At 41.2% G+C, this 24,151-nt stretch overlaps 4 protein-coding genes and 1 non-coding gene across 5 annotated transcripts; 1 reads left to right on the plus strand and 4 right to left on the minus strand.

Moving 5' to 3' along the window:
• Nucleotides 1-4,546: 4,546 nt before the first annotated feature.
• On the minus strand, nucleotides 4,547-6,154 carry LOC109426040 (COP9 signalosome complex subunit 7). The gene is made up of 4 exons (XM_019701479.3): nucleotides 5,834-6,154; nucleotides 5,301-5,774; nucleotides 5,087-5,231; nucleotides 4,547-4,722 (listed from the first exon to the last, which is right to left on the minus strand). Exons 1-4 carry the CDS (start codon nucleotides 6,026-6,028, stop codon nucleotides 4,688-4,690), a joined length of 849 nt encoding a protein of 282 aa, XP_019557024.3. The 5' UTR covers nucleotides 6,029-6,154; the 3' UTR covers nucleotides 4,547-4,687.
• A 621-nt stretch (nucleotides 6,155-6,775) lies between these two features.
• On the plus strand, nucleotides 6,776-7,559 carry LOC109426039 (DNA-directed RNA polymerases I, II, and III subunit RPABC3). The gene is made up of 2 exons (XM_019701478.3): nucleotides 6,776-7,174; nucleotides 7,234-7,559. Exons 1-2 carry the CDS (start codon nucleotides 6,964-6,966, stop codon nucleotides 7,473-7,475), a joined length of 453 nt encoding a protein of 150 aa, XP_019557023.1. The 5' UTR covers nucleotides 6,776-6,963; the 3' UTR covers nucleotides 7,476-7,559.
• Nucleotides 7,560-12,509: 4,950 nt separating this feature from the next.
• Nucleotides 12,510-14,509, minus strand: LOC109426038 (maltase A3-like). Its single transcript, XM_062856554.1, has 3 exons — nucleotides 13,926-14,509; nucleotides 12,690-13,867; nucleotides 12,510-12,627 (listed from the first exon to the last, which is right to left on the minus strand). The coding sequence occupies exons 1-3, from the start codon at nucleotides 14,433-14,435 to the stop codon at nucleotides 12,510-12,512; spliced, it is 1,806 nt and encodes a 601-aa protein (XP_062712538.1). The 5' UTR covers nucleotides 14,436-14,509.
• Nucleotides 14,510-14,629: 120 nt separating this feature from the next.
• LOC109426037 (maltase A3-like) lies at nucleotides 14,630-23,018 on the minus strand. Its single transcript, XM_062856553.1, has 4 exons — nucleotides 21,826-23,018; nucleotides 21,646-21,753; nucleotides 14,835-15,322; nucleotides 14,630-14,773 (listed from the first exon to the last, which is right to left on the minus strand). Exons 1-4 carry the CDS (start codon nucleotides 22,966-22,968, stop codon nucleotides 14,668-14,670), a joined length of 1,845 nt encoding a protein of 614 aa, XP_062712537.1. The 5' UTR covers nucleotides 22,969-23,018; the 3' UTR covers nucleotides 14,630-14,667.
• Nucleotides 20,746-20,820, minus strand: Trnan-guu (transfer RNA asparagine (anticodon GUU)). Its single transcript has one exon. It is a non-coding gene; the product is annotated as a tRNA-Asn (tRNA).
• Nucleotides 23,019-24,151: the final 1,133 nt, after the last annotated feature.

Raw genomic sequence — 24,151 nt, forward strand, 5'->3', positions numbered from 1 at the left:
AAAACAATTTTCCTATTGATAATTGACTCATGAGCCGCCGCGTTTTTTTCGCCGTTTCAATATTTTGGATTTTTTAAGGAGAGGGGGGACATTGAACAAATTAAATATTTGCATCGGCCTAATTATGCATCAAAAATTTTGGTCGTTGACAGGAATTCCCAACTTTCGTTTTATTGCCTTTCTCGTACACCAAGGTGTACCGAAAGGCTATATGTTCACTCCAAAAACGAAAATTTGATAGAGCCCCCAGAGGGGTCAAGTGTTATATACCAATCGACTCAGCTCGACGAGTTGAGATGATGTCTGTGTGTATGTATGTGTGTGTGTATGTATGTGTGTGTACAAAACGGTCACCTCATTTTTAGATAGTAAATATGAACCGATTTCAACGACCGATGGTTCATTCGACGGGGTACATTGTCCCATTGTTTCCTATTGAAAATGGTTCAGATCGGTCCAGCCGTTCCGGAGTTATGGCCATTTAGGTGTTCCGGACCGGTACCCCAAGGAAGGGGCCAGATATGAAAATGCAACAAACCCATGCATGCGACCCATCAAACCACGGCGTTTTCGATTATCTGATGAACGGGATGAAGGAAAATAGTCTCTGACTATATCTGAACCGGTAGTGTTCCGGAACCGGTTCCGGGTGTCCCGCCGGAAGTGGCCAAATAAGAAAGTGAACATAACCCATGCATGCGACACGTCAAATAGCGGATTTTTCGATAACCAGTTGAATGGTAAGCAGGAAAATAGTTTCAGACCATGTTTGAACCGGTAGTATTCCGGAACTGGTTCCGGATGTCCTGCCGGAAGTTGCCAATTAAAAATGTGTACCAAACCCAGGCATACGACACATCAAAGAGCGGCTTTTTCGATAACCAAATGAACGGTAGCAGGAAAATAGTTTCAAACCTCGTTTGAACCGGTAGTGTTCCGGAACCGGTTCCGGATGTCCTGCCGGAATTGGGCAATTAAAAAAGTGAACCACACCCAGGCATGTGACACATCAAACAGCGGCTTTTTCGATAACCAAATGAACGGTAAGCAGGAAAATAGTTTCAGACCATGTTTGAACCGGTAGTATTCCGGAACCGGTTCCGGATGTCCTGCCAGAAGTGGCCAATTAAAAAAGTGATCCAAACTCAGGCATGCGACACATCAAAGAGCGGCTTTTTCGATAACCAGATGAACGGTAAGCAGAAACATAGTTTCAAACCAAGTTTGAACCGGTAGTGTTCCGGAACCGGTTCCGGATGTCCTGCCGGAATTGGCCAATTAAAAAAGTGAACCAAACCCAGGCATGCGACGCATCAAACAGCGGCTTTTTCGATAACCAGATGAACGGTAAGCAGGAAAATAGTTTCAGACTATATCTGAACCGGTTGTGTTCCGGAACCGGTTCCTGCTGTCCCGCTGGAAGTTGTCAATTAAAAAAGTGAACCAAGCCCATGCATGTGACACATGGAAGTGCGGGGTTTTTCGATAACCAGATGAACGGTAAGCAAGAAAACAGTTTCATACCGTATCTAAACCGGTTGTGTTCCGGAACCGGTTCCAGGTGTCCCGTCGGAAGTGACCAATTAAAAAACAAAACCAAATCCATGCATGCGAAACATCAAATCATCAAAAATGTTCGTTAACCAGTTACACGGGCAGCAAGAAAATAGTCTCTGACCACACTTAAGAGTACCGGCAGTGTTGCAGAATCAGGGTTGGATCCATTGCTGAAATTACGCAGGTGAACAAAATTGATGCAAGCGATTAATATGTGTAAAAGAACAAAATCTTGATAAAAAAAATTAAGCGATCTTGTCAAATTACATCATTTTAGATTCCTGAGGCGTCATTTTACAGTAGGATGGATCAACGTTGTATGGAAAAAAATAAATTTTACAGCACCAATCCCCTTCTGTGTCTAAAATTACTGCGAACAATTTTGATGCAACTGGTTGAGTCCTCGCGCTCTGTAACACGGTAGAAATTTGAATGGGCTTTAATAGAGGCTTAATTTTACATGAATCTTATAACTAATGATAATAAAATATAGGCTAAAGTACGCTGAAAAAAAAAATGCCGAAATGTCTTGATAATGATCGGCATCCAGTGCTAGTGAAGGTGGTCAAGCAGTCAACTGAGAGATTTGATATTTTTCAGCTCGGCCTATACGTTTAACATAGCGTCGGAATATCTCATCTCATCAATAAGTTTCCAAATTCAATTATGGCTTTGATAAAATTCTTGCTTTTCTGAATAAGGCTGACACAAATTTTGATTTTCTCTTAAGTCCAGAGGGGTCCCCCTTGGAAATTTTGGTCGGAATTCAACATCTTGAAGAAGTGCACAAATAAATAAACCAATAGATTTATCAATTTTAAAGTGAAATTAGAGTCTTCCAGAAGTTTTTTTTTTTATCAAAACCGATGAGTTAAGGCGAAACTGGAAGCCTTTCCTAATTTTTTGGTTTTTGATGTACTATTAAATAACGAAGCAATATTTTCAAAATCGGTTTTCGTGCAAATGTAGAGTGTGGATCAGGGTATCTTCTGATTTTTTTACGCGGTATAAAATGTTTTTCGTTTTTGCAGAAACCATGTTTGAACAAAATTTCACAAAAAATGGTTTCTGCAAAAACGAAAAACATTTTATGCCACGTAACAAAATCAGAATATACCCTGATCCATACTCAACATGTGCACGAAAACCGATTTTGAAAATATTGCTTCGTTATTTTATAAAAAATCAAAAACAAAAAAAAATAGGAAATGCTTCCAGTTTCGCCTTAAGCGGTTTTGCTTAATTTTTTTAAGAATTTTTTCATCAAATACATTTATTATTTATCAACTCCACCCCTCATTGACGAGTCAACGAGCACTGTGACAAAAGAAGAAAATGAGATTTATTCCGTTCTAGAGTATTCTCAGGATTCAGGAACACTTCGGCTTATGGCCGGAAAAAATGTTGAGTACATATTCGACGAGAAAGGCACTATCACCACTAGGTGGATTAACCTGGGTTTTTTGTAAACTATAGTGTTATTTTATGAGATGCATAAGGTGTTTTTGCATGGTTTCAGTGTAGGAAAGACATAGAATCTGTTGCGCAATCGTTGATAAAGACAATAGGGGTATTCACTAAACAGATTAAATTGCTGCGTAAGCCATGATTTTCTGCTTATTTGAAATGTTTCATGATTTTGCGAATGAAATAATCGAAGATTGCCTTGGTGATCGCGACGTTTAATCAGTTTAATCAGTTTACGCTGTTAAGTGAATCCCCCTAATGTAATTAGGTGTTTGCATTGTTTTCACGAACAGAGCAATTTTCAGCTAATAAGGGGTCCACTATTGATTAATATACCCGTTAATATTTCAACGTACAAAATGTTCCTATGTTTTAAAGACTATTGGAGCATCAATATATTGTTGATAAGCGTTCAAATTCAAGGTTTCATTCGATTCGGTTAACTGGTATCGGAAATATGACATTGTCTAAAAAGAGTGTTTTACGAGAACGATTCTAGCATTACAAAATGTTAAGCAATCGAGCTCAAATTTGTACCAATTATGCACATACATATAATAGGTTGACAAACAGTCAAAAGTTGAGATTTTTATGCACTCTATGAAAGGTAACCTATCCCAAACATTTTGGGACCGAGTAAGCAAAGCATTGATGACATAGAGAGATATATCGAGATGTAGAATATTATGATATGAAAAGTAGACTGTATTGTCAGTTGATGAGTTGAGTGTTGTTAAAGTTCTTGACAAAATTCTTGATGAATGACTCGTGGCAAATTTCTGAGAAAATTTTTGTATTTCATCCTTGCCTAAATCCCTCACAAAATTACTCACTGAACACCTTTTAAAATTCTTGAAGCACTTCCAAAAGAATTCTTCCAATGGATTTTGGAGAATTTCTTGTACATTTTTTAACAACATTTCTGGTAAAAAAAATTCCTATGCAACCCCGGGCATAATTCCTAGTGATAGCCCCTGTGTCGATTTATCGTGAAACCAGTGGGATTTTTTTTTTCATGAATCTCTTTAGGAATGCCCATGTTATTTTCTAGAAGTACTTTAGTTTTGATCATTGGCATTCCGTAAGTAGTTGTTTGCTTATTCACGAGGATTTTATCATTTTATGGATCATTCATTCCGTATCCGTGGTATGTATTTGGAAAATTATGAAAACAGCGTGAGATGATTGACGACTTAGGTAGGTATGATAGAAGAAAAGTATCGTCGTGTAAAGAGGGTTGCAGAGAAAACATCAACAAAACTATCGAAATTCAGAGTACATGAAGTAGTAATAAGTACAGGTGTAATATGAACGACTTTCTTTACTTGTTCTACCAAAGAAACACCTTTCTTCAAGCCATTAGGAAAACTGATGCATTCACTTCTAAACGACATATCCTACACCAACCCATTTAGCAGAAGGGCGTTTCTTTCATTGAGGTTCTACGAATATAAAATGGTAATGTAATAAAAAAGAAATATCAACGAAAAAGTAGGAACAAAAAATAGGACAAACACAACAGTGGCAGTTAATAAAGTTTTATTTCACGGTAAGTTGATTTGAAAATAAACAAACAGAAATGAGAATCAGAACAAAAGAAAGTTTCGAATTTCGGCCGGTTTTTAAACGAAGGAGGGGGTTCAACACACAAACGATCTTCTCTCTAGGGCATCTGTCTCGAGAGCATTTTGGCCGCACCTATATAATGTGGGTGAAAGGTTCGTGATTAGGGACATTTCTTTCCGTCGGTCGGTCACGTTTGTGAACCGTCGTTAAGATGTGTGCCTCAAAATGGAATCAAGCCAAGACGAATAGGTCGAATAGTCGAAAACTTCAGAGAAACGGAACCCCCGTTCTAGTGGCGTTGGGATTAGAAATTGTCTCTAGATGGGTCGGTTTTCGAATGTAGTCTCTATTTCAAAATCCATTTCACTTGTGTAGGTTATCTTGGGTGGTTAGTATATTAGAAGTGGGACACACGCACACATCGGTCGAGGCGGAGCGGGGCGGGGTCAGGAGAGAGATCATTTTGCTCATCAGAAATTTTTAAACCACGACTTACCGCTAACTTTTAGGCTTTTCGATTTCGTCGACTTCTTGCGTGGGTCCTGGTGGCCCAGCGACAGCTCACGACCCGAATCGGTGGCCATGGCTTCGTCCGAATCGTTGCCCGCCTGTACCTTGATCAGCTTCTTCAGATTGGTGATCTATAATGGGAAAAGAAATCAACTGAAGCAGTCCAAAAGAGTAGGAAAAATTGCTTTCGTGTTGATTACCTCCATGTCGATGGCTTCCTTGTGCTTAAGTCGCTTCTGCTTCTCCGAGTTGGCCCGGTGGATCTGATTCTCCAGACAGGCCAGAATGGTTTCGCACGAATCGCACCATTCCTCCAGGAAGCTTGCCAACTCGCTCACATTTCCCTGCCGAATGTCCCGCCCAATGGCATAGTCCACTTCCAGCTGCTGTTTCTTCTGGTCCAATTTTCCGTGGATGATGTCGCCGTAGATGGCCTCAATGATCATATCTTCTAGATCGCGGACATGTTTGATATCCAATTCCTCTAGCAGTTCTTTGTAGGGAATGCACTTTGTCTTGATAGCCAGCGAAACGATAGTCAGATGTTGTAGCTTCTTACGCATCACCGGAGTGAGCTGGATAAGCTGTGCCTGATTCTCCAGATACTGCCGGTAGGTTCCATAGGCGAACAGGTTCAGCGTATTGTAGTAACTGGCATTCGGACCGTTCTGAAGCTGAAATAAAGGAAATCAATTAAACAACTCCCCGGTGAGATTTTCCACCTATTTCCTACCTCAGCGATGTTGGGCATGGCCAGCAGCTCCCCAAACACATACACTCCCGGCGCCTCGAGCACCTGCTTAATGAGCTCCAGACAGGCGGCTCCCTTGGCACTCTTCGACAGCAGTACATACTGCTCGATCGGATTGTGGGCCGAATAGTGCTGCTGGGCAGAATTCTCAAAGTCCAGAGTGAGATCCGGCGTCATTTTGTGTGATTGAAGAAAAATACTATTGTTTTCACTGGCAAATGTTATAAAACAATCAACTTTTTGTGTTTTTTCTGAATTTTTGCTAAACTTCTTCCGCTCTTCTGCGGCTAATGGTGAATATTTTGATCTACTGTAAACCAAACGTCAAGCGTAGCATTTGAATTGGGACAATTTACTTTTATGATTGATATGCATGCGTGAGATGCAGTCCCCGTCAAAAACTCTGTTTACTTCGACAAATATATATTTTCGTACGGAAACTTTATATTACTTGAGTAAATATAGATGTGCCAATAAAAACTAAGTAAGCAAACATCATTAAAATCATGGAAAACAAGCCCTGATAGCTTATAGCACAAAATAATATTAAACCCTTTTCAAAATTTAAGCAAGATATTTTGTTTTCAGTCAGAGGACCATGACATTGTACCGACAGTGGTTATGCCGACAAAATGTTACATCTGCAGGGGTCTGTAAATGTGTTTTCTTGTTGCGTAATTCAACATTTTTGGTAGAGAGAAAGCAAGGTTGCAACTCCCAGATTTCCACCTAAGAGTGATTTTCAATGTGAACTTCTTAAAACCTTGACATCGATTTTCTTCGGTCGTGGATTTGGTGGATTTTGTAGTAAAATTCTGTAATCGATGCCATTCGAGCGCCCCTTGGACGCAGTCGGCATAATTTAGCATAAACGTCAAAATCGCGTGCCGCCGCAGTGAGTAAACAACGTTTCAGTGCGGCAGTTTTTTTAATTTCCGAATTTTTACTGTAAAATTCAAGAAAACGCCTGTATAAAGGCTACTTTACGTCTTTAGAAGTGACCAGGCAGCAAGGTAAATCCATTTCTTTCTGTTAACTCACGGGAATTTGACTGCCGCTGAACGGAAACATTCGACGTAGTAACCTCAATCAACCAGCACTAGCGCGGCACCATGTCGGGCATTCTCTTCGAGGACATCTTCAACGTCAAGGACATGGATCCGGAAGGTAAGAAGTTCGATCGTGCCAGCCGGTTGCACTGCGAATCCGAGTCCTTCAAGATGGATCTGATTCTGGACATCAATTCCTGGCTGTACCCGATGGAGCTGGGCGACAAATTCCGCCTGGTCCTGGCCACGACGCTGCACGAAGATGGAACACCCGGTAAGTGGAAATGTTTACTGTTATTTAGGATGATCCTTTAACCGTAGTTGGGTTTTTAGCGAGTATGGAATACAATGCCGCCGAAATCGAGGGTTCCCGGGCGGACAGCTTTGAGTATGTGATGTTCGGGAAGGTCTACCGGATCGAGGGAGACGATGCCCAGCTGGAATCGGCAAACAGGTTGTCGGCGTACGTTTCGTTCGGTGGCCTTCTGATGAGACTCCAGGGTGACGCTAACAATCTGCACGGTTTCGAAATCGATCAGCACATGTACTTGCTGATGAAGAAACTGGCTTTCTAGTTGTTTAAACGACGGGTTCTTTTTAGTTTGTGGGAGAATAAGTTTACAATGACTAAATATAATGTTTAACTATATTAATGACAATATCTGTCGACGTTCTTGATTTGAGAAAGCCTAAGCTGGACCGGAATTGTCCGCAACTTCCATCACTTTGTAGAGGAGCCAAATGTTCAGAAGCAGATTCGCAGTCATCACGACTATCACGATGAGAACCGCCGTGGTGCTGTAATAGATTAGAGGAATAAATCGAATCATTAATAGTTTTCATGTAAAAAAATTAGTTACCATAAACACGTTACTGATGGCAAAGTGGGGTTTTGTCCATATGGATCCATGTTTTGCGATTTGAGGCTAAATGTTTGTTTATTTTGTGAAATGTTGATAGGTTGCTTCGTTTTTTATGCTAGCAACATCAGATATCAAGCAAGCATGCTTTAAGTATAGGTCTTTAAGGTAACACGGTCTCCCGTGTTCCTTCAGGAATTTCTCCAGAGATCCTTAAAGGTATGTCTGCAGGTATTGCTTCAGAGATTTCTTCAGGGATCTCTCCATATATTCCTTCCAGAATTCCGCTAGAGATTGCTCCAATCTCGGTCAAATTTTTCGAAAATCTCCGAAAAGACTTATTGGATGAATCTCGAGAGGAACCACGAAAGAAATCCTGAGAAAAAATGGGACGTCTCGAAAAAAAAGTTCTTGGACTAATCCCAGGAGGAAACATCAAGGAAATTCCTTAAAGTAAACCTCTAAAAGTAATCCCGGGAGAAGCTACGTGCGAAATCCCGCAAGGAAATCCACGAGAAATATCTGAAAACTGTCTCTGGAAAAAATCCCTGGAAGAACTTCTGCAAAAATCCCTAGAGAAACTCTTGGAAAACTATCCCGCAACCACTAGGAGAAATTCCTGGAAGAACTTTAGGAAAATCTCAGGGAGGAATCAAGTGAAAAACTCTGGAAAAAAGTCCGGATGTACATACTCTAGCAGAGACCCCGTGATTTGATTTGATTTTTCGTGACGCTATCACGGGAAACCCATGTCACTGTGTGCACTGGCCGAAGAGCGATCCCCCAATCACCATGTCATTGTTGCCACAAGACTCTTCAAACAGCTCTCCGTTTTCGCTCATTTCTTCGAGACCATGGCGTCCCTTGGTCATAGTCCGAGTTGTCGGAACCAACCTTTGCGTTGAAGTCACCCATGAGGATTTTGATATCGGGGTTTCGGAAACAGTAGGCCTAAGGTCCCCTATCCACCGTGTTGGGGCTGCCACCTTAGGTATAGCTTCCGGTAGAGGAACATTTCATACTCAGCCGCTGGATGCCAGAACAGACGCTGTTTGAGCCGCACCTCCTTGGTCAACAGACGCTCGAGACGTACCTCCTCAATCTAGCTGAAGTCAGAAAGACATCAGTGCCCAGGCTGCACTACCAGCTAAGCACAGAACTCTTAGCTGGCGATCTTTGTCATCGCTTGACCCGTGGAAGCATGAGGCAGGAACTTGTGAGAACCAGAGCTATGTTGGACGCTCTCCTTTTCGACTCACCGTTTGGCAGCCCAATGTATTCGTCAGATGCCAGGTAAAGATTGCTTCAGAGGTTCCAGGAATTCCTGCACAGTTTTCATTGGTAGAATATTTCAAATGTTACTTAAAAAGTTTCTTTATGCTTCAGGAGTTCTAGGAACATTCCTCCAGGAGATGCTCGGAAGTTCCACCAGGAGTTGCTAAGGAATCCATTCATACTTTTCTCGGGAATATCTCCAGGAGTTCCTCGGAAATTCCTCCAGAAGTTTATCGGGGATTGCTCCTGAAATTCCTAGGGCAATCCTCAAGGAGTTCCCCGGAAATTTCTGCAGAAGTTCCTTGGGAATTTATTCAGGACTTCTTCAATAGAATTCTTCCAGGTTTTTTTTTCAGAAGTTCCTCCAGGAGTTCCTTGAAAATTCCTCCATAAGCTCCATTGGAATTCCTCAAAGAGTTTCTTCGGGATTTTTTCCAGGAGTTCCTTGGTGAAATTTATTTTAGAAGTTTCTTGAGAATATTGAAACTTCCTTGACTTTCCTTGAAAATTTCTCGACGAGTTTCCAGGAAATTTCTCCGGAAGTTCCTCGAAAATTTTTGCAGAAACACCTTGGGGATTTCTTCAGAAGTTCTTCGAGATTTTTTTCCAGCAGTTCTACCAGAAGTTCCTCGAAAATTCTTCCACGAAATTCCTCCATAACTTCGCGAATTCCTTAAGGAATTACTCGGCAATTTTCCTAGAAGATCCGGGTAGCTTTTTGGGACTTCACAGGAAATTCATTCAGGATTTCCATGGGTAATTCTGCTGGAGTTTCCCGGGGATTTATCAAGGAGTTTCCATGTAAATTCTCCAAAGTATTGCTCAGAAATTTCTCCAGGAGTTCCTCAGAAACACCTAAAGAAGTTCCACGAGAATTCCTTCAGAAGTTCGTCGGAAATGTCCCCAAGAGTCCCTCGGGAATTCCTCCAGAGGTTTCACGGGAATACCTTTAGGAATTCTTCTGTAATTCCTCGGAAAGATCTCCAGCTTGTCTCCAGCACTTCCTCGGGAATCTCTCCAGGAGTTCCTCGGCAATGTTCCCAGGAGATCCCTGGCAACTTTTCCAGAAGTTGCTAGGAAATTGTTTCATAATTTCCTCCGACATTCCTCTTCAAGATTTCCCTAGGAAGTTCTCTGGGAAATTCTCAAGGAGTTCCTTGAATACCTCCAAGAGCTCCTCGGGCGTTTCTTCAGGAGTTCCCCTGGGTTTCTTCTAGAAAATGCTTGGGAAGTTCTCCACGAGTTACTTGGGAAATCCTGCAGAAGTTCTACAAGAATTCATTCAGAAGATCCTCGGAAATATTTCCAGGAGTTGCTAAAATAATATTCCGGGACAACTCTTGGAAGAATTTCTAAGGAATCTCCGAGAAACTCTTGGAGTAATTCTCAAGAAACTTCTGGAGGAATGCCGAGGAACTCCTGGAGGAATTTCCGAGGAACTCCTGGAAGAATTTCCGAGTAACTCCTGAAAGAATTCCCGAGAAACTCCTGGAGGAAAGCCCGCTGACTTCCTGGAGGAATTCGCGAAGAACTCCTGGGAAATTCCCTCGGAACTCCTGGAGGAATTCCCGGGGAACTCCTGGAGGTATTCTTGAAGAATTTTTGGAGAAATTTTCCCGGGAACTCCTGGAGACATTCCCGGGGAACTACTACAAGAATTCCCGGGGAACTCTTGGAGGGATTCCTGGAGGAATTCGCGGGAAACTCCAAGAGGAATTTCTGGGGAACTCCAAGAGAAATTCCTGGGGAATTCCTTGGGAATTTCAGGAGGAATTTCCGGGAAACTTTTTCGGAAATTTCTGGTGAACTCCTGAAGGAATTCTCGGAGAATTTGTGGAGGAATTGCTGGGGAAATCATGAAGTAATTTTCGGAGAACTGGGAGAACCCCAGGGAACTCCTGGAGGTATTCCCGGAGAATTCTTAGAGGAATTACCGGGAAGCTCCTGGAGAAATTGCCGGGAACTCCTGAAGGGATTCTCAGGGCATTCCTGGAGGAGTTTGCAGCACATTCCTGGAGGAGTTCTCAGGAAATTCGTGGAGGAATTCCCGGGAACTTTGGAGGATTTTTTTTTGTGAGAAACTTGTGCAAATATTTTTTAGGGAAATTCTGGATTAGTTCCCGGGCATTATTACTAGAGGACTTTTCGGGCAAATCTTAAACTCCTAAAATTATTTTCGTGGAGAAAGGATTTTGAGATCATTTTTGAAGAAATTACTGTAGAGGACCCTGGAAAATCCTGAAGGGGTTTGGCCAAAAATGCTGGAGGAATTCTTGGGGAATTTCTAGAAACATCCCGTTTACTTCTTGTAAGTATTCCTGGGGAAGCCATGGAGGTAATCCCGGGGGCTCCAGTAGGAATTTCCTAGGAACTTCTAGAGGTATTCTCGTGGAACTCCTGAAAGACTTCCCGGGGTACTTCTGGAAGAAATTTTATGTAGATCCTGAAAAAAAACTTAGGGTTATTATGGAAGAATTTCCGGAAAACTCTTATGAGTTTTTGGGGAACTGCTTGAGGCAATTTTAGAATCAATTCTCAGCAGTATCACAGAAGGAATTCTGGAAGAACTTTAGGAGGAAACCCAGAAAGCGCTTCTGGAAGAATCTCAAAAGGAACTGTTGTAGAAACGACTTGAGGAGCCCCTGAAGGAAGAATTTCAGAAGCATAACAAAAACAAACTGGGGCATTCCCAGAAGAAACTATTCAAGGAATTCCACAAGGAATTCCTATAGGAATTGTTAATTTTGTTATTCTTTACATCCTTCTTACAGCATCGTTCCGTTAAAATGCTGTAATTTACACAAATTTCAAAATTACTAACGAAAAAGGAGGCATTTTACTTTAGCGCTCTATTTGGGAACAGGAAACTTACCATTAGAAGACGTCAACAACTGTCTTGGTATCCGTATCGAACGAGGACCATGATGAACATTTTTTGTTGGATTAAAGTGCATACATACGCAAGATCGCTGCAAAATTTTAAACATATGAATGCTCCTGGAGACGATAGAAGAACATTCTACTATTAACCAATATTTTATGGGCAACAAATTTTATTCGTTCCAACAAATTTGAAGCTTACTAGAAAAGCATTTGATAGTATTTTACATCAAGGCTAGATTTTTTTTTTCTTTTCCATTATATATTGTTAAAATAATTTTAAACTACTAATGCGATCATACACTTCCGGTAATTTATCAAAACTTCTGAATCTGATAGTTCGTGTAAGAGTCTGATAGATTACCTGTAAGAGCTGGTGTTCTACAAGGTTGCATTCTAGGAACATTATTTTTACTTGTGACTTATCTGCATCACCTCAGGGATGTCATAAACCGTTGTTTGCAAATGGTATCTCTACCAAGAGCCATAGTTTGCGTGTCATTTGTAGTAGATTGTAAAAAAAAGAGCTCTAGTTAAAATACACGTTAAAAAATCCTACTGTTGCTTTATTGTTCGCCTTATTCCTACTTTTCTCTACTGGAGCCATCGTTCACAAACTTCAGCGCGCATTTTGTCGTCTTCCGAACGACGTACTTCCAAAACGAAGGATTCATAAGCTTGCAGCACAATAGCGTTGGACACAATCGAATCTCTGAAATCATATTAATATCTAACTCATTTACAGTATTTGTAAGAAAATAGTTCAATACAAACCCAATTTTGTGCAGTGAAGATCCCGAAACAATTGCGTAAAAGAGCTTTTTAGGAATATTACCAATCAGGCCACTTCCATCGATTGTTTGCACGGTACTTCCAAAATTAACCAAAGTGATGTATCCGTTGGACATCTTCAAATCCCGAACAACAGCAAACACTTGATTATTCACCGCAACTGTTCGCCAATCGCCGTACAAGAACGTATCCTTCTCTCGCAGTAGCATAAGAGCTTTGAAGATGCTAAGATGACTCATGGCATCGGCACTCTGCACTCTAACGTTGACCGTTTTATAATTCGGTCCCACAGGAAGCCACGTTTTTGTACCGTTAGTGAACCCTGCCAGATTAGTATCGTCCCATTGGAATGGCGTTCTCACAGGATCCCGGGACTTTGAGGCGTAGTTTTCTCTTCCTTCGTTACATCCAGCCGGATCAACCGTTTCCTCCCACGAGATTTCCACATCGATCATTCCTATTTCATCACCTTGGTACGTTACACTGACACCTGGGAGAGTAAGCTGAATCATGGCTAGGCCGTCCGCTCGCTGTTCCCCCATTCTCGTCGCTACACGGCTACGATCATGGTTTCCCAACACCCAGTTGGCCGTATGATCGTTGTCCACGATAGTCATCCAGGAATCGATGACATCCTTGAACTCGTAAGCCGTTGAAGTGTTGTTCAGCTCCGTGATCATGCGGAAATTAAATGGCATTTGAGCACCTTGTCGACCTTTGATATCGTTGAAATATGGTTTAATGATGTCCAAACTGGACCACGATTCGGTCATCATGATTCGCTTGTCCCCGCCGTGCTGTTTCTGGTAGTCTTCTAGGAGCTGCCTCCACTCGTAAACCATTTCCACGTTCTCTAACCGATCTATTGTATAGATGTGCTCTAGATAGGCAAAGTCCTCCGGATCTTCTGTCGTTCCACTGAGTGGTTCGTCCGGAAAGTCCCCGTTTTCATCGGCTGGAATCTCGAACATACATCCGACGGAATCCACCCGGAAACCATCGACTCCGAGATCCAACCAGAATAGTAGAATGTCTTTCATTTCCTGAACTACTTTCGGGTTTCGGAAATTCAAATCCGGTTGTTGAGCCGTGAACAGATGGTAGTAAAATTGCTTTCGTTGATCGTTCCACTGCCATGCCGATCCTCGGAATCCCGATAACTGAAAGTGAACCATTGATAACGTAAGATAATACTTATGTTACATCGACGTTTCTTACCCAGTTATTCGGTGGAAGCATTTCACTGGCGTTGTTCGAATTAGGCTTACCATCTCGCCACACATAGTAATCGTCGTAACCTTCCTCACGATTCACGGACTTTTTGAACCACTCGTGCTCATCACTCGAATGATTAGGTACAAAATCCAGGATCAACTTCAGCCCCAGTCGTTTCGCCTCGGCAATCTGTTTCTTGAAGTCATCCATCGTACCGTACTCCGGTTGAATATCGCGGAAGTCGGAAATGTCGTACCCAAAGTCAGCCATTGGGCTTTTGTACATTGGAGAAAGCCAGAATCCTCGCATTCCGATGTCTTTCAGATAGGAAAGTTTCTCGGTTATACCGTTCAAGTCACCAATCCCGTCTCCATCGCTGTCTTTGAACGATCGTGGATACACTTGGTAGAAGCCGGCCCGTTCCCACCAGTCTTTGGACGCTTGTTCTGACTTAAGTTTTATGGCCCTTGTAACTACCATAAAACTTATCAGTATTACAAAACATTTGAACATCTTACCACTGGAAACTCTGATAACGGACTGAACACTCTGGGGTTGAAAAAATCGGACTAAACGTGACCTCCGTATGAGGAAGCTCTTAACTAATAGGTATTATCAACTGCGAATCGAAGGCCACTTCAACACAGTAGAAATGATTTCCTCTGTTGGCATTGGGATTGTTTCAAGTGTTTAAGTTAACGATATCCTACTTTGTGATTGATATAAAGCGTTTATTCTAGGTTAATTACCCTGATGATGGTAGAACTTCATAGTAGTAGTAATTACTTGCTGCACTTATTATAACTGATTCGTATGGCTCCAGAATGATTCGGTTGACTGCAACAGGTTCCCTGAAATTGAATAAATTAAAATATGTTGAACCGTTTTTAAATCTGTATGATTCTTCCGCACCCTGCATGATGGCCGGAGTTCACCGAAACAATACGGTACTGTCCAAATCCTTTCAAAGGCGTATACCCCATCCGAGAAATATCCACAGTCTGTTGTGAACCTCCAATGTTCGCCAACGTGACAATCGTTTCAAAGTTCTTCAACTCCCTGAAAATAATCAAAACATTTCCGTCGACAACCGTTTTCAGCGATCCCTTTTGCATCGTCCAGCTCCTACGCAAGGCGGCCAATTTCCGGTAGACCTTCAGGTGGCTATTGTTCGCCGCCATTTGGACCTTCACGTTCACCTCCTTGTAGGTGGGCGACATCGGAAGCCACGTATGGTTCGCTGTTGAAAATCCGGCATCTTTGCTGTCGTCCCACTGGAAGGGGGTTCGCTCGGGGTCCCTCGTGGTGTATTGGTACTTATCGGGACCGGCGTTGCAGGCCGCCGGATCGACCGTGTCGTTGTAAGAAATCCACACGTCCGTCATGCCGATTTCTTCGCCCTGAAATTAGGGAATGTCTAGAATGATTACCAAATATTCTACTGTTCTACGCATGATTTTCCCATGTTATATTGAAAAGCATATGTACATGGGACAATTACGCTATTTGAAAAATATTTGTTCATGAGTTCTGTTTGGGATTCCTCTAGAAAAAGATGATAAACTTTTTCAAAAATACTTCTTAAGGATAACAGACAACCCTCCATACCTTCATTTAAACATATTGTGTCAAGAAAATGTCAGTAGGTTTACTAAGAATCTTTGTTGCTTCCAGGATACCTTTCAAAAATTCGCTAGTCAATCAAAATTTCCATCAAGGCTTCTGAAATTCTGAATCTGGTTTTCTGAAACCCTGGAAAAATCACAAAAAAATATGAAGAAGTTTTTGTTCAAAATATTTGGAGAAATTCCCAATTGAATCCCTGGATGTATGATCCATCGATATCACTGCGTAACAAAAATTAACTTTTTGTCTGTCTCAAGAGCAAACTTATGTGTCTCCGAAGGATTTTGGGCCGCTGAATCCGAATCCGGGCTCAGATTTGCTCCAACATGTCACAATTTTGAGGTATACCTCAATTTATAGGGCAAAATATGCGATTTTGGGCTTTTTTAACTGCAAGCCTTGCTCCATGGCTCCATGGAAATATTTTTTTAAGCAATCAAAACAAGGTTAATTGGTCAATTAACATCTAAATTAACGATTCATGCAAAATATTTCGTTTTACCAAATCAAATTTGATAGTTTTAAGCGATTTATGTTAGGTACGATATTTCCCATACAAGTCACCCTCCAAAAGTTGCATGCAAGTTTTCATACTAACACTTTCACATAAGCTTGGAATTATTGGCTTGCAGTCAAAAAAGCCCAAAATCGCATATTTTGCCCTACAAATTGAGGTATAGCTCGAAATTGTGACGTGTTGGGGCAAATCTGAGCCCAGATTCGGATTCAGCAGCCCAAAATCCTTCGGAGACACATAAGTTTGCTCTTGAGACAAAATAATGTTGCGCTATGTATTCTTTAGAAATTCCTCACGAAATGCCTGAAGAAATTCCCGATCGAATTGCTAGAGGAATTTCCTAAAAAATATTGAAAAATTTTTAAAAAGCGACCCTTAAAAATCTCTGGAAAAATTCTCGTTGGAATTTCTGGAAGAATTCTTCAACAAAACCCATACAAGTTTCCATTAGGAGACATTATTCAGACAATCTAATAAGAATATCTGCATGAATCTTTGTAAGGAATCCCGATGATATCTCATGACGAATACAGCAAGGAGGATTATTAAGGAAAAACCTCTTGAAAATGTTCTATGGAATTCCTGTTAAAATATCCAATAATTTCCTAATTATCCCTAAAAGTCTGCCTTATCCATATATTTTTTCCAAAGAATCTCTAAAATAATTCCATTGAAGTACCTGGTGAAATTCTCGATGGAATTCCTTAATGAATTCCCCAAGGAATTGCTGATTTTTTGCATAGAACATCTAAAAAATATGCAAAGGAATTCCGCAAGAAATTTCACAAAGAATTTCCTAATATAATTTCTTAACAGATCCCTGGAGATATTGACATTGAAATTCTCGAAGAAATTTTCAACGGAATCCTTAGATGAATTCTTGAAAAAATCTCTAAAATAATAATTCACCAACGAATCCATTAAAAAATGCTTCAAGAAACCTCTGCAGATATTTCTTCAACGAATCCTTAAATAATTTTCCGGTGGAAATCTCTAATGGAATTCCGCAAAGAGGATGCTTTCATGAAATCTGTTTAAATATTTAATTTTCGTTGTAATGAATCTCTCCTCCTATGATTTTGTGGAAGGATCTGTGCGCTTTGTGGTCGAGCGGTTAGCGGTGTCAGTCTTTTAGGTGTCTCGTAAGCTTCGGAGTGTGGGTTCGATTCCTGCTCTGGTCGGGGAAAACTTTTCGTCAAAACGCAAATTTTCTATTGGGCCACTAGGTGTTATATGTGTTGTCCGTTGTCTAATGTTAGTAATGTTCAGTATGTACGGCCTCTGGCCGAAGACGAATTAACTGAATCCCCGCAGAAGTTCCCCATGGATTCCTGAAGAAATTCTTCAAAGAAACTCTTGAAGCAACTCATCGAAGATTCCCTGAGAAAATCTTCTCTATAAAATGCATGATCAGTATTCTAATACAACCCTTAGATGAATTCCCGAAGGAATTTCTGAAAGAATACTCTAATGAATCCCTAGGGAAATTCCCACAGATAATCGCTGTAGTTTCTAAGTAGAATTCCTGGAGGAATTCCTCAAAAAAGTTCCTGAGGGAATTCATCAAAGATTCACTGAAGAAAGTTTCGTTGGAATACGTTGAGAAACTCTCAAACACGTTGGGAGAAACTTTTTAACGAAATCCTTAAAAAAAATTGCAAACCTTATAGGTACTAATTCCCAAAAAAAAAATCACTGTTGAACTCCCCCAATTAAGAACTTGCATATGGAATCCCTGGAGGAATGCATGAAAGAATTTCCTAAGGAAGCCTTGAAAGAATGTCCGTTGGAGTCGTTTGTGGAATTCCCGAAGGAATGCTTAGAACAATTCTATAAGAATTCCGGAATAAATCTCTGAAGAAATTCTACAAGAAGCCACTAGAACAATTCACGAATAGACCTGTGCCTCGCCGTGGAGTTCGTTCAGTAATCTCTCCTGGAGTTTCTTCAGGGATCTTCCCAGTTGTTGCGATTTGACCTTGAGGAGAAGGTATTTGGAGTACACAGCTCCAATTTTCTCGAGCACAAATCTAGCGAACCATCAAACGGATTTGGCTGAAAATTTAACTCAATGTTTACTGTGAGGAAGCATGAGGAAGTTACATCTTCAGCCAGATACATATGACGGTTCTCTAGATGTGTGTTCGAGAAAATTGGAGCTATGTACTCCAAATACCTTGACCATAAATGCTCTGATATATTTTGTATCGCACAATACTATTCCATGGCATGTCTATTAGCGTTAGTTGTCACTAAAAGTTAGTCAGGAAACGTGAACAAATATACTGTCACTAAGTTTTGAGCAAGTGAAGACGTAACAAGTGTTTTCTTTACTCAGTATCTGCCCGAAGTTTTTACTGCAAATCCTCGTGCAACGCTGTTGGTTACAGCACCAGTAGTTACAGAAGGGGACAGGTATACTTCCGGAGGGTCCCACAGCTATTCCAACAGGAGTGCCCTCAGGTATTCTTCCAGAAGTTCCTACAGATTTTTTTTCATTAGGATTCAGGGTTGCCTCCTTGAGATCCATCAGGAATTCCTCCAAAAGTTCCTTCAGTAGTTCCTACAGGAGGTCCTTAGAAATTAGTTTAGAAGTTCCTCCAGGGATTTTTTCTGAAGTTCCTTCATAAGTTCTTACAGGAGTTCCTACTGGGATTAAGCCAGGAGTTCCTTCGGATATTCCTCTAAAAGTTTTGGAAATTCGTGCAGATGTTATTTTAGAGATATCTCCTGAATTTCTTCAGGGGTTTCTCTAGAAGCTCCTTTAGTGATCTCTCCAGGAGTTCCTTCAAGGATTCTTAGAGGTGGATCCAAGGAGAATTCAAGGATTCCTCCAGATGTTTCTCCAAAAAATCCGACAGGAGTTCATTTAGGGAGTCCAGAAGTTCCTTCTAAGATTCCTCCTGGAGTTCCTTAGGGAATTCCTCAATAAGTTCAATTTGGGATTTTTCCAGGGATCGCTTCTGGAGTTCTTTCGAACATTCTTCCAAGAGGATTCACGGATGCCTCCAGGAGTTACGTCAGAGTTTTGTTTTTCCGGAGGTACCTTAAGGAGTTGCTTCAGGGATTCTTCTAGGAGTTCCTTCAGGAATTTCCTTAGGACCTTAATTGGGCGATATGCCCAGGATCTCCTTGAAGGATCTCTCATGAAGCTCCTACATGAACTCTCCCAGGATTACTTTTATGGAATCCTCCAGGATTTCCTTCTGGAATTCTTCCACAGATTCTTTCCGGATTCCTCTTGGAAATCCTTCAGGGATTCCGCCTGAATTTCCTTCGCCCTTCCTGGAAAAAAATCTCTTTGAAATCTATCAAGGATTCCTCTAGGGATTCCTTCGGGGATTTTTCTTGAAAATACTTCGATTATAAGTAAAAAGAAAATAGTGTTCCTTTGAATTCCACTAAGAATTTGCATCCTTTGACAGATTCGATTATTCCGCCTGGAAATCTTCCAGGGATTCCTACCGAAATTTCTTCGGATATTCCTCCTGGAATTCCTTAGAGGGGATTCTTTGTTGGTTGGCCAAAAATGAGCAAATGAGCAAGGTAACTAGTGAGTGATTCTTCATAGAATTCTTTCCCCCTTCCTAGAAAGATTCCCTTGGTAATCTTTCAAGGATTACTCCAGGAATTCCTTCAAGGATTCCTTTTGAAAATACTTCGATTAGGGTGCCTGTACCAATTATGGCACTACCTAAGGAAAACTATTTGTATAAAAAACAAGAAGACCAACGAATATCACCAATATGTTAAAAGATAGCTGAGCTAGCATACTTAACAGGAAAAATATAGAAACGGAACCAAAACTACTTTTAGTATTTATTAAAGCGTGTGCCAATGATAGGAACCCTGTAGCAGTTATGGCTACATTTGTTAACTTCGGTTCCTTTTCGCACTATTTGCATGCATTCCTTATGGCGAAAAAGGGTGCAAGGAAGCCGAAATTTTAAGGAAAATGATTTATTCCTACCATAATTTGAGCAAAATGTGGAGTTTAAATGAGTGCAACCATCTTTTGTGAACGTGATATGTTGTTCATATTTTTTTCTTGTTGATTTACATCGTTAAAGGGTGAAAATCAACTATGGTGAATAATTGGTACTATAGCCATAATTGGAGCACTTACCCTATTCCACCTGGAAATCCTTCGGGAATTTCTCCGGAAATTCCTTTGGGGATTCCTGCTGGAATTCCTTTGGGGATTCCTGCTGGAATTCCTTTAAGGGGATTCCTCCTGGAGTTCCTTAGAGAGGATTTCTCCTTGAATATGCGAAAATGAGCAAGTGAGCAAGTTAACTAATGAGTGAGCTAGTGAGTACTACAGTACAAAAATAAATCCTTAAAACATCAAGCTACTGAAGTGAACTTCAAGGAACTAGAAAGTTCCAACAAAGTTCCGAGTAGCACCTTAAGCAGCTTTCTTCTTCTTCTTATTCTGATCGGTGGTGCTTTCTTTTTGCGCACTCACCTTCCTAATGGACCGGCATCGCAGGCCATATGTCCAACCTACTTCTATTTGTACTCCGTGGAGTTTACAATTTGTGTGTTCTTCTTTATCGACTGTTTTTTCTACTTGACAGTTGTGTGTTGGTGTGTTAGCCCTTAGGCTTTACAATTCATTTTAGTGTCCGAAGACTGCATTATTCTTTTATAGTCCGTAGACTGTTACCCACTCACCCCTGGAGGGGGTGGGAATTGAACCCATGACCTTCTGATTAACAGTCAGAAGCCTAACCACTACGCTAGATCCCCCCCATAAGCAGCTTTCAAGTTCCACGTAGTTCAGATAAAGTTCCGAGTGGCTGCTTAAGAGGCTAACAATGAGCCTTGCTGGAACTTATGCGCGAAGCAGCTAGAAAGTTCCGTTCGGAACTTTATCTGAACTTTGTGGAACTTGAAAGTGCATTTTGTCATGGGAAGCGGAATTTTTGGTTACTTGGGCTTATTCATCAGCTAACTCAACTAAATTCCTTTACTCTCTCATCAAGTCACATGGTATATCATTCACCAATTCATCAGCTTACTGACCAACTCAATAACACACTCATTCAAAAACTCATTTATCAACTCACATACTCATCAGCCTATTCACAAATCAACTCATTTTTTTCTAGAACTCCTTTACTCACTAACTTTTATCACAAACTTAAAACTTACATATTAACACTTATCAATGCTATCGCTTATTAAACCCACTCACTCAAAAAATCTTACTCACCAAGTCACTTGATCTCTTGCTTGCTCACTCATCGATTTATTCACCCATGCACTCACTCGTAATCGCTCATTCACTTCTCAAATCATCCATTCATAAAATCTCACTCACCAATTCACTCGCCAATACACTACTTTACCGACAAGAGAGAGAAAGGATTCTAGTGCTGCTTAAAAGTACCCTTTTCTTCAAGAGTTTGAAAAGTTTATTTTTCCCATACTGGAAAATAAAATCCCCATATAAAACTTCAAGTCTTTTGCGGACTACCTATTTAGGATTTGGCGAAACAATATTTGGAGGATTATGTTTGACTGTTTGAGACATCACAGAACGCAGTCAACACCGTAACGAACGTCTGTACTTACATTGTACGAGATACCGACGCCCGGCAGTGACAACAGAATCATATTCATAATATCAATTTTGTTTTCGCCAAATCGACTCGCCACACGATGTTGATCATGATTGCCCATCTGTAATACACAACACACAAATGTGAACAAAACAAATCTTCGAACCAGTCTAAGCCGGCTATAATCGCCTACCACCCAGTTAGCGACCAGCCCTTTCCCGCTAGGCATGTTTCCAATCCAGTACTTGATCGTATTCTCGATGTCCTGTGCTGACGAATCCTTGCCCAAATCGGTTATGAACCGGAAGTTGAACGGAATATGCGATCCCGGTACAGTTCCGTTCCCATAGTACTGCATCACAATATCGATCCTTGAGTAGGACTCGGTCATCATGACCCTCGCATCACCACCATTCTCTCGTTGAAAATCGTCCAACACCGCTCGCCATTGATAAACCATGTCTAGTGTTTCGTTGCGATCCTGCGTGTAGATGTGTATGGTATAGCCAGGATCGTTCGGGTCATTGGTGTTGCCGCTCAACGGTTCATCGAGGTAGTTGCCCTCGGCGTCCGGTTCGATTTCGAACAACGTCGGAACCGCATCGATGCGATACCCGTCGACACCCCGTTTCAACCAGAACCGCATCACATCCTTCATCTGCTCAACGACCTTTGGATTGCGATAGTTCAGGTCCGGTTGCTTCACCGAGAACTGATGCAGATAATATTGCTTTCGTTTGTCGCTCCATTGCCAGGCGCTACCCCGGAAGAAACTCACCCAATTGCTGGGTGGTAAGGGTTTTGAAGAATCTGCTGGATTCGGTTTACCAGGATGCCATACGTAGAAATCTTCAAATCCTGCTTCACGGTTCTCGGATTTTACGAACCACTCATTTTCATCACTCGAATGGTTCGGAACAAAATCCAAGATCACCTTGAGCCCCAGCTTTTTCGCCTCCGCTACTAGGGCGTCAAAATCCGCCATCGTTCCGTACTCCGGTTGAATGTCGTAGTAGTCAGATATATCATATCCGAAATCAGCCATGGGAGACTTGAATATCGGAGACATCCAGAAACCATGGACTCCAAGATCTTTCAAGTACGGTAGCTTTTCTATGATCCCCCGCAGATCACCGATCCCGTCGCCATCGCTGTCTCTGAACGATCGTGGATAGATCTGATAGAAAACGGCCGTTTTCCACCAGCTGTTATCCGGAGGTGGATTCCTTTTCAAAGCCAACAGCGCTTCCCTGATCCCGAGTGGCCGCCGCGCGCTAACTCCCACCAGGATCAACCCCACAAACAGTATCGACGCAGTTAAAATTCGTGGCAACATCACAACCGACGTGCACAACGCGTGTAAGCAACAAACAGACTAATCGTCGTCTCGTCTCGGTTGTTTGAATTAATCCTCCCACCAATCGAGAACGATCGTCCGATTGGGGCGCATGGTACAGTAATAATTCTGATCGCATTAGCACTTGCAAATTGAATTAACGTGGTAAAAGGGGAAATTATCAAGAAAAAATAGAAATATAAACGTATATATTATAGAAAAAATGTTAAACAGCAAAGTAAAAACTGTAATAAATGATAAAATTTTAAAAATATTAATGAAAAGCGAACAGCATAAAGTAATACGTTTCGAACATCAATCCAAAATTTCATATCAGTCGCAGTCCGCACATATTTAAAATTGCTCATGCTTTTACACAGGATCATCACTTGAGGCATTCCATCCTTCCTTCTCCACTCTCTTTGACCTCTGAGACTCTTTGTTTGCCTCACAAATTGTGTGTGAAACTGGGATCACAATATTGTTATATTTTTACTTCGTCTCCCAAAGCATATCCACATGCAAACGGACGTAACAATCAAATGTTTGTCATCTTATACCGGTTTAACGGTCAATTCGAATATTTAGTGGTTAAACGATGGCCCGTTCGTGGCGCTCGTATCACTTTCGTTCGAGTTTGACGTTTGTACACTACCGCCATCTGTTTGTGAACGGCCATACACAGTTTGTTTTGCATGTTTCTGTAATAATGCTTTAATTCTGGCTATGTGTAAAATTTGACATCTGTTTATCTGTGTTACAACATAACAAAGTTGTTTGAAAACAACTGACTCGACGGATGATCGAGAGCACGCTGTGCCGGTAACAACGAACGAACGTGATAAGGAACGATCTATTTTTAGGTGCGCGTAAAGTGGACGCAAAGCAATTCGAAAATTGGATGTTCTCCCGACCGACACTTAGGCACCTATTCATTCGGAATCCCACCCTAACCAGTATGGTGGATAATGTTCTGTTGTGTACGGTCGTTACAGCTTACGACAGGATTGTTAGTTGTATGAAATGTGTTGGAATGTTGGATTCCACAAATAAAAATATATAAGAATAAGGATGTTTTCGATCATCTGGCAATCATTTGACTCATTTTTCTATATCTCAGTTCATAAGTTTAATGATAAATGATGTTCGACAAACTTGTAGATTATTGTATTTCCTACAATTA

The sequence above is a fragment of the Aedes albopictus genome, chromosome 3 (genome assembly GCF_035046485.1).
Source record: "Aedes albopictus strain Foshan chromosome 3, AalbF5, whole genome shotgun sequence".
Taxonomy (NCBI): domain Eukaryota; kingdom Metazoa; phylum Arthropoda; class Insecta; order Diptera; family Culicidae; genus Aedes; species Aedes albopictus.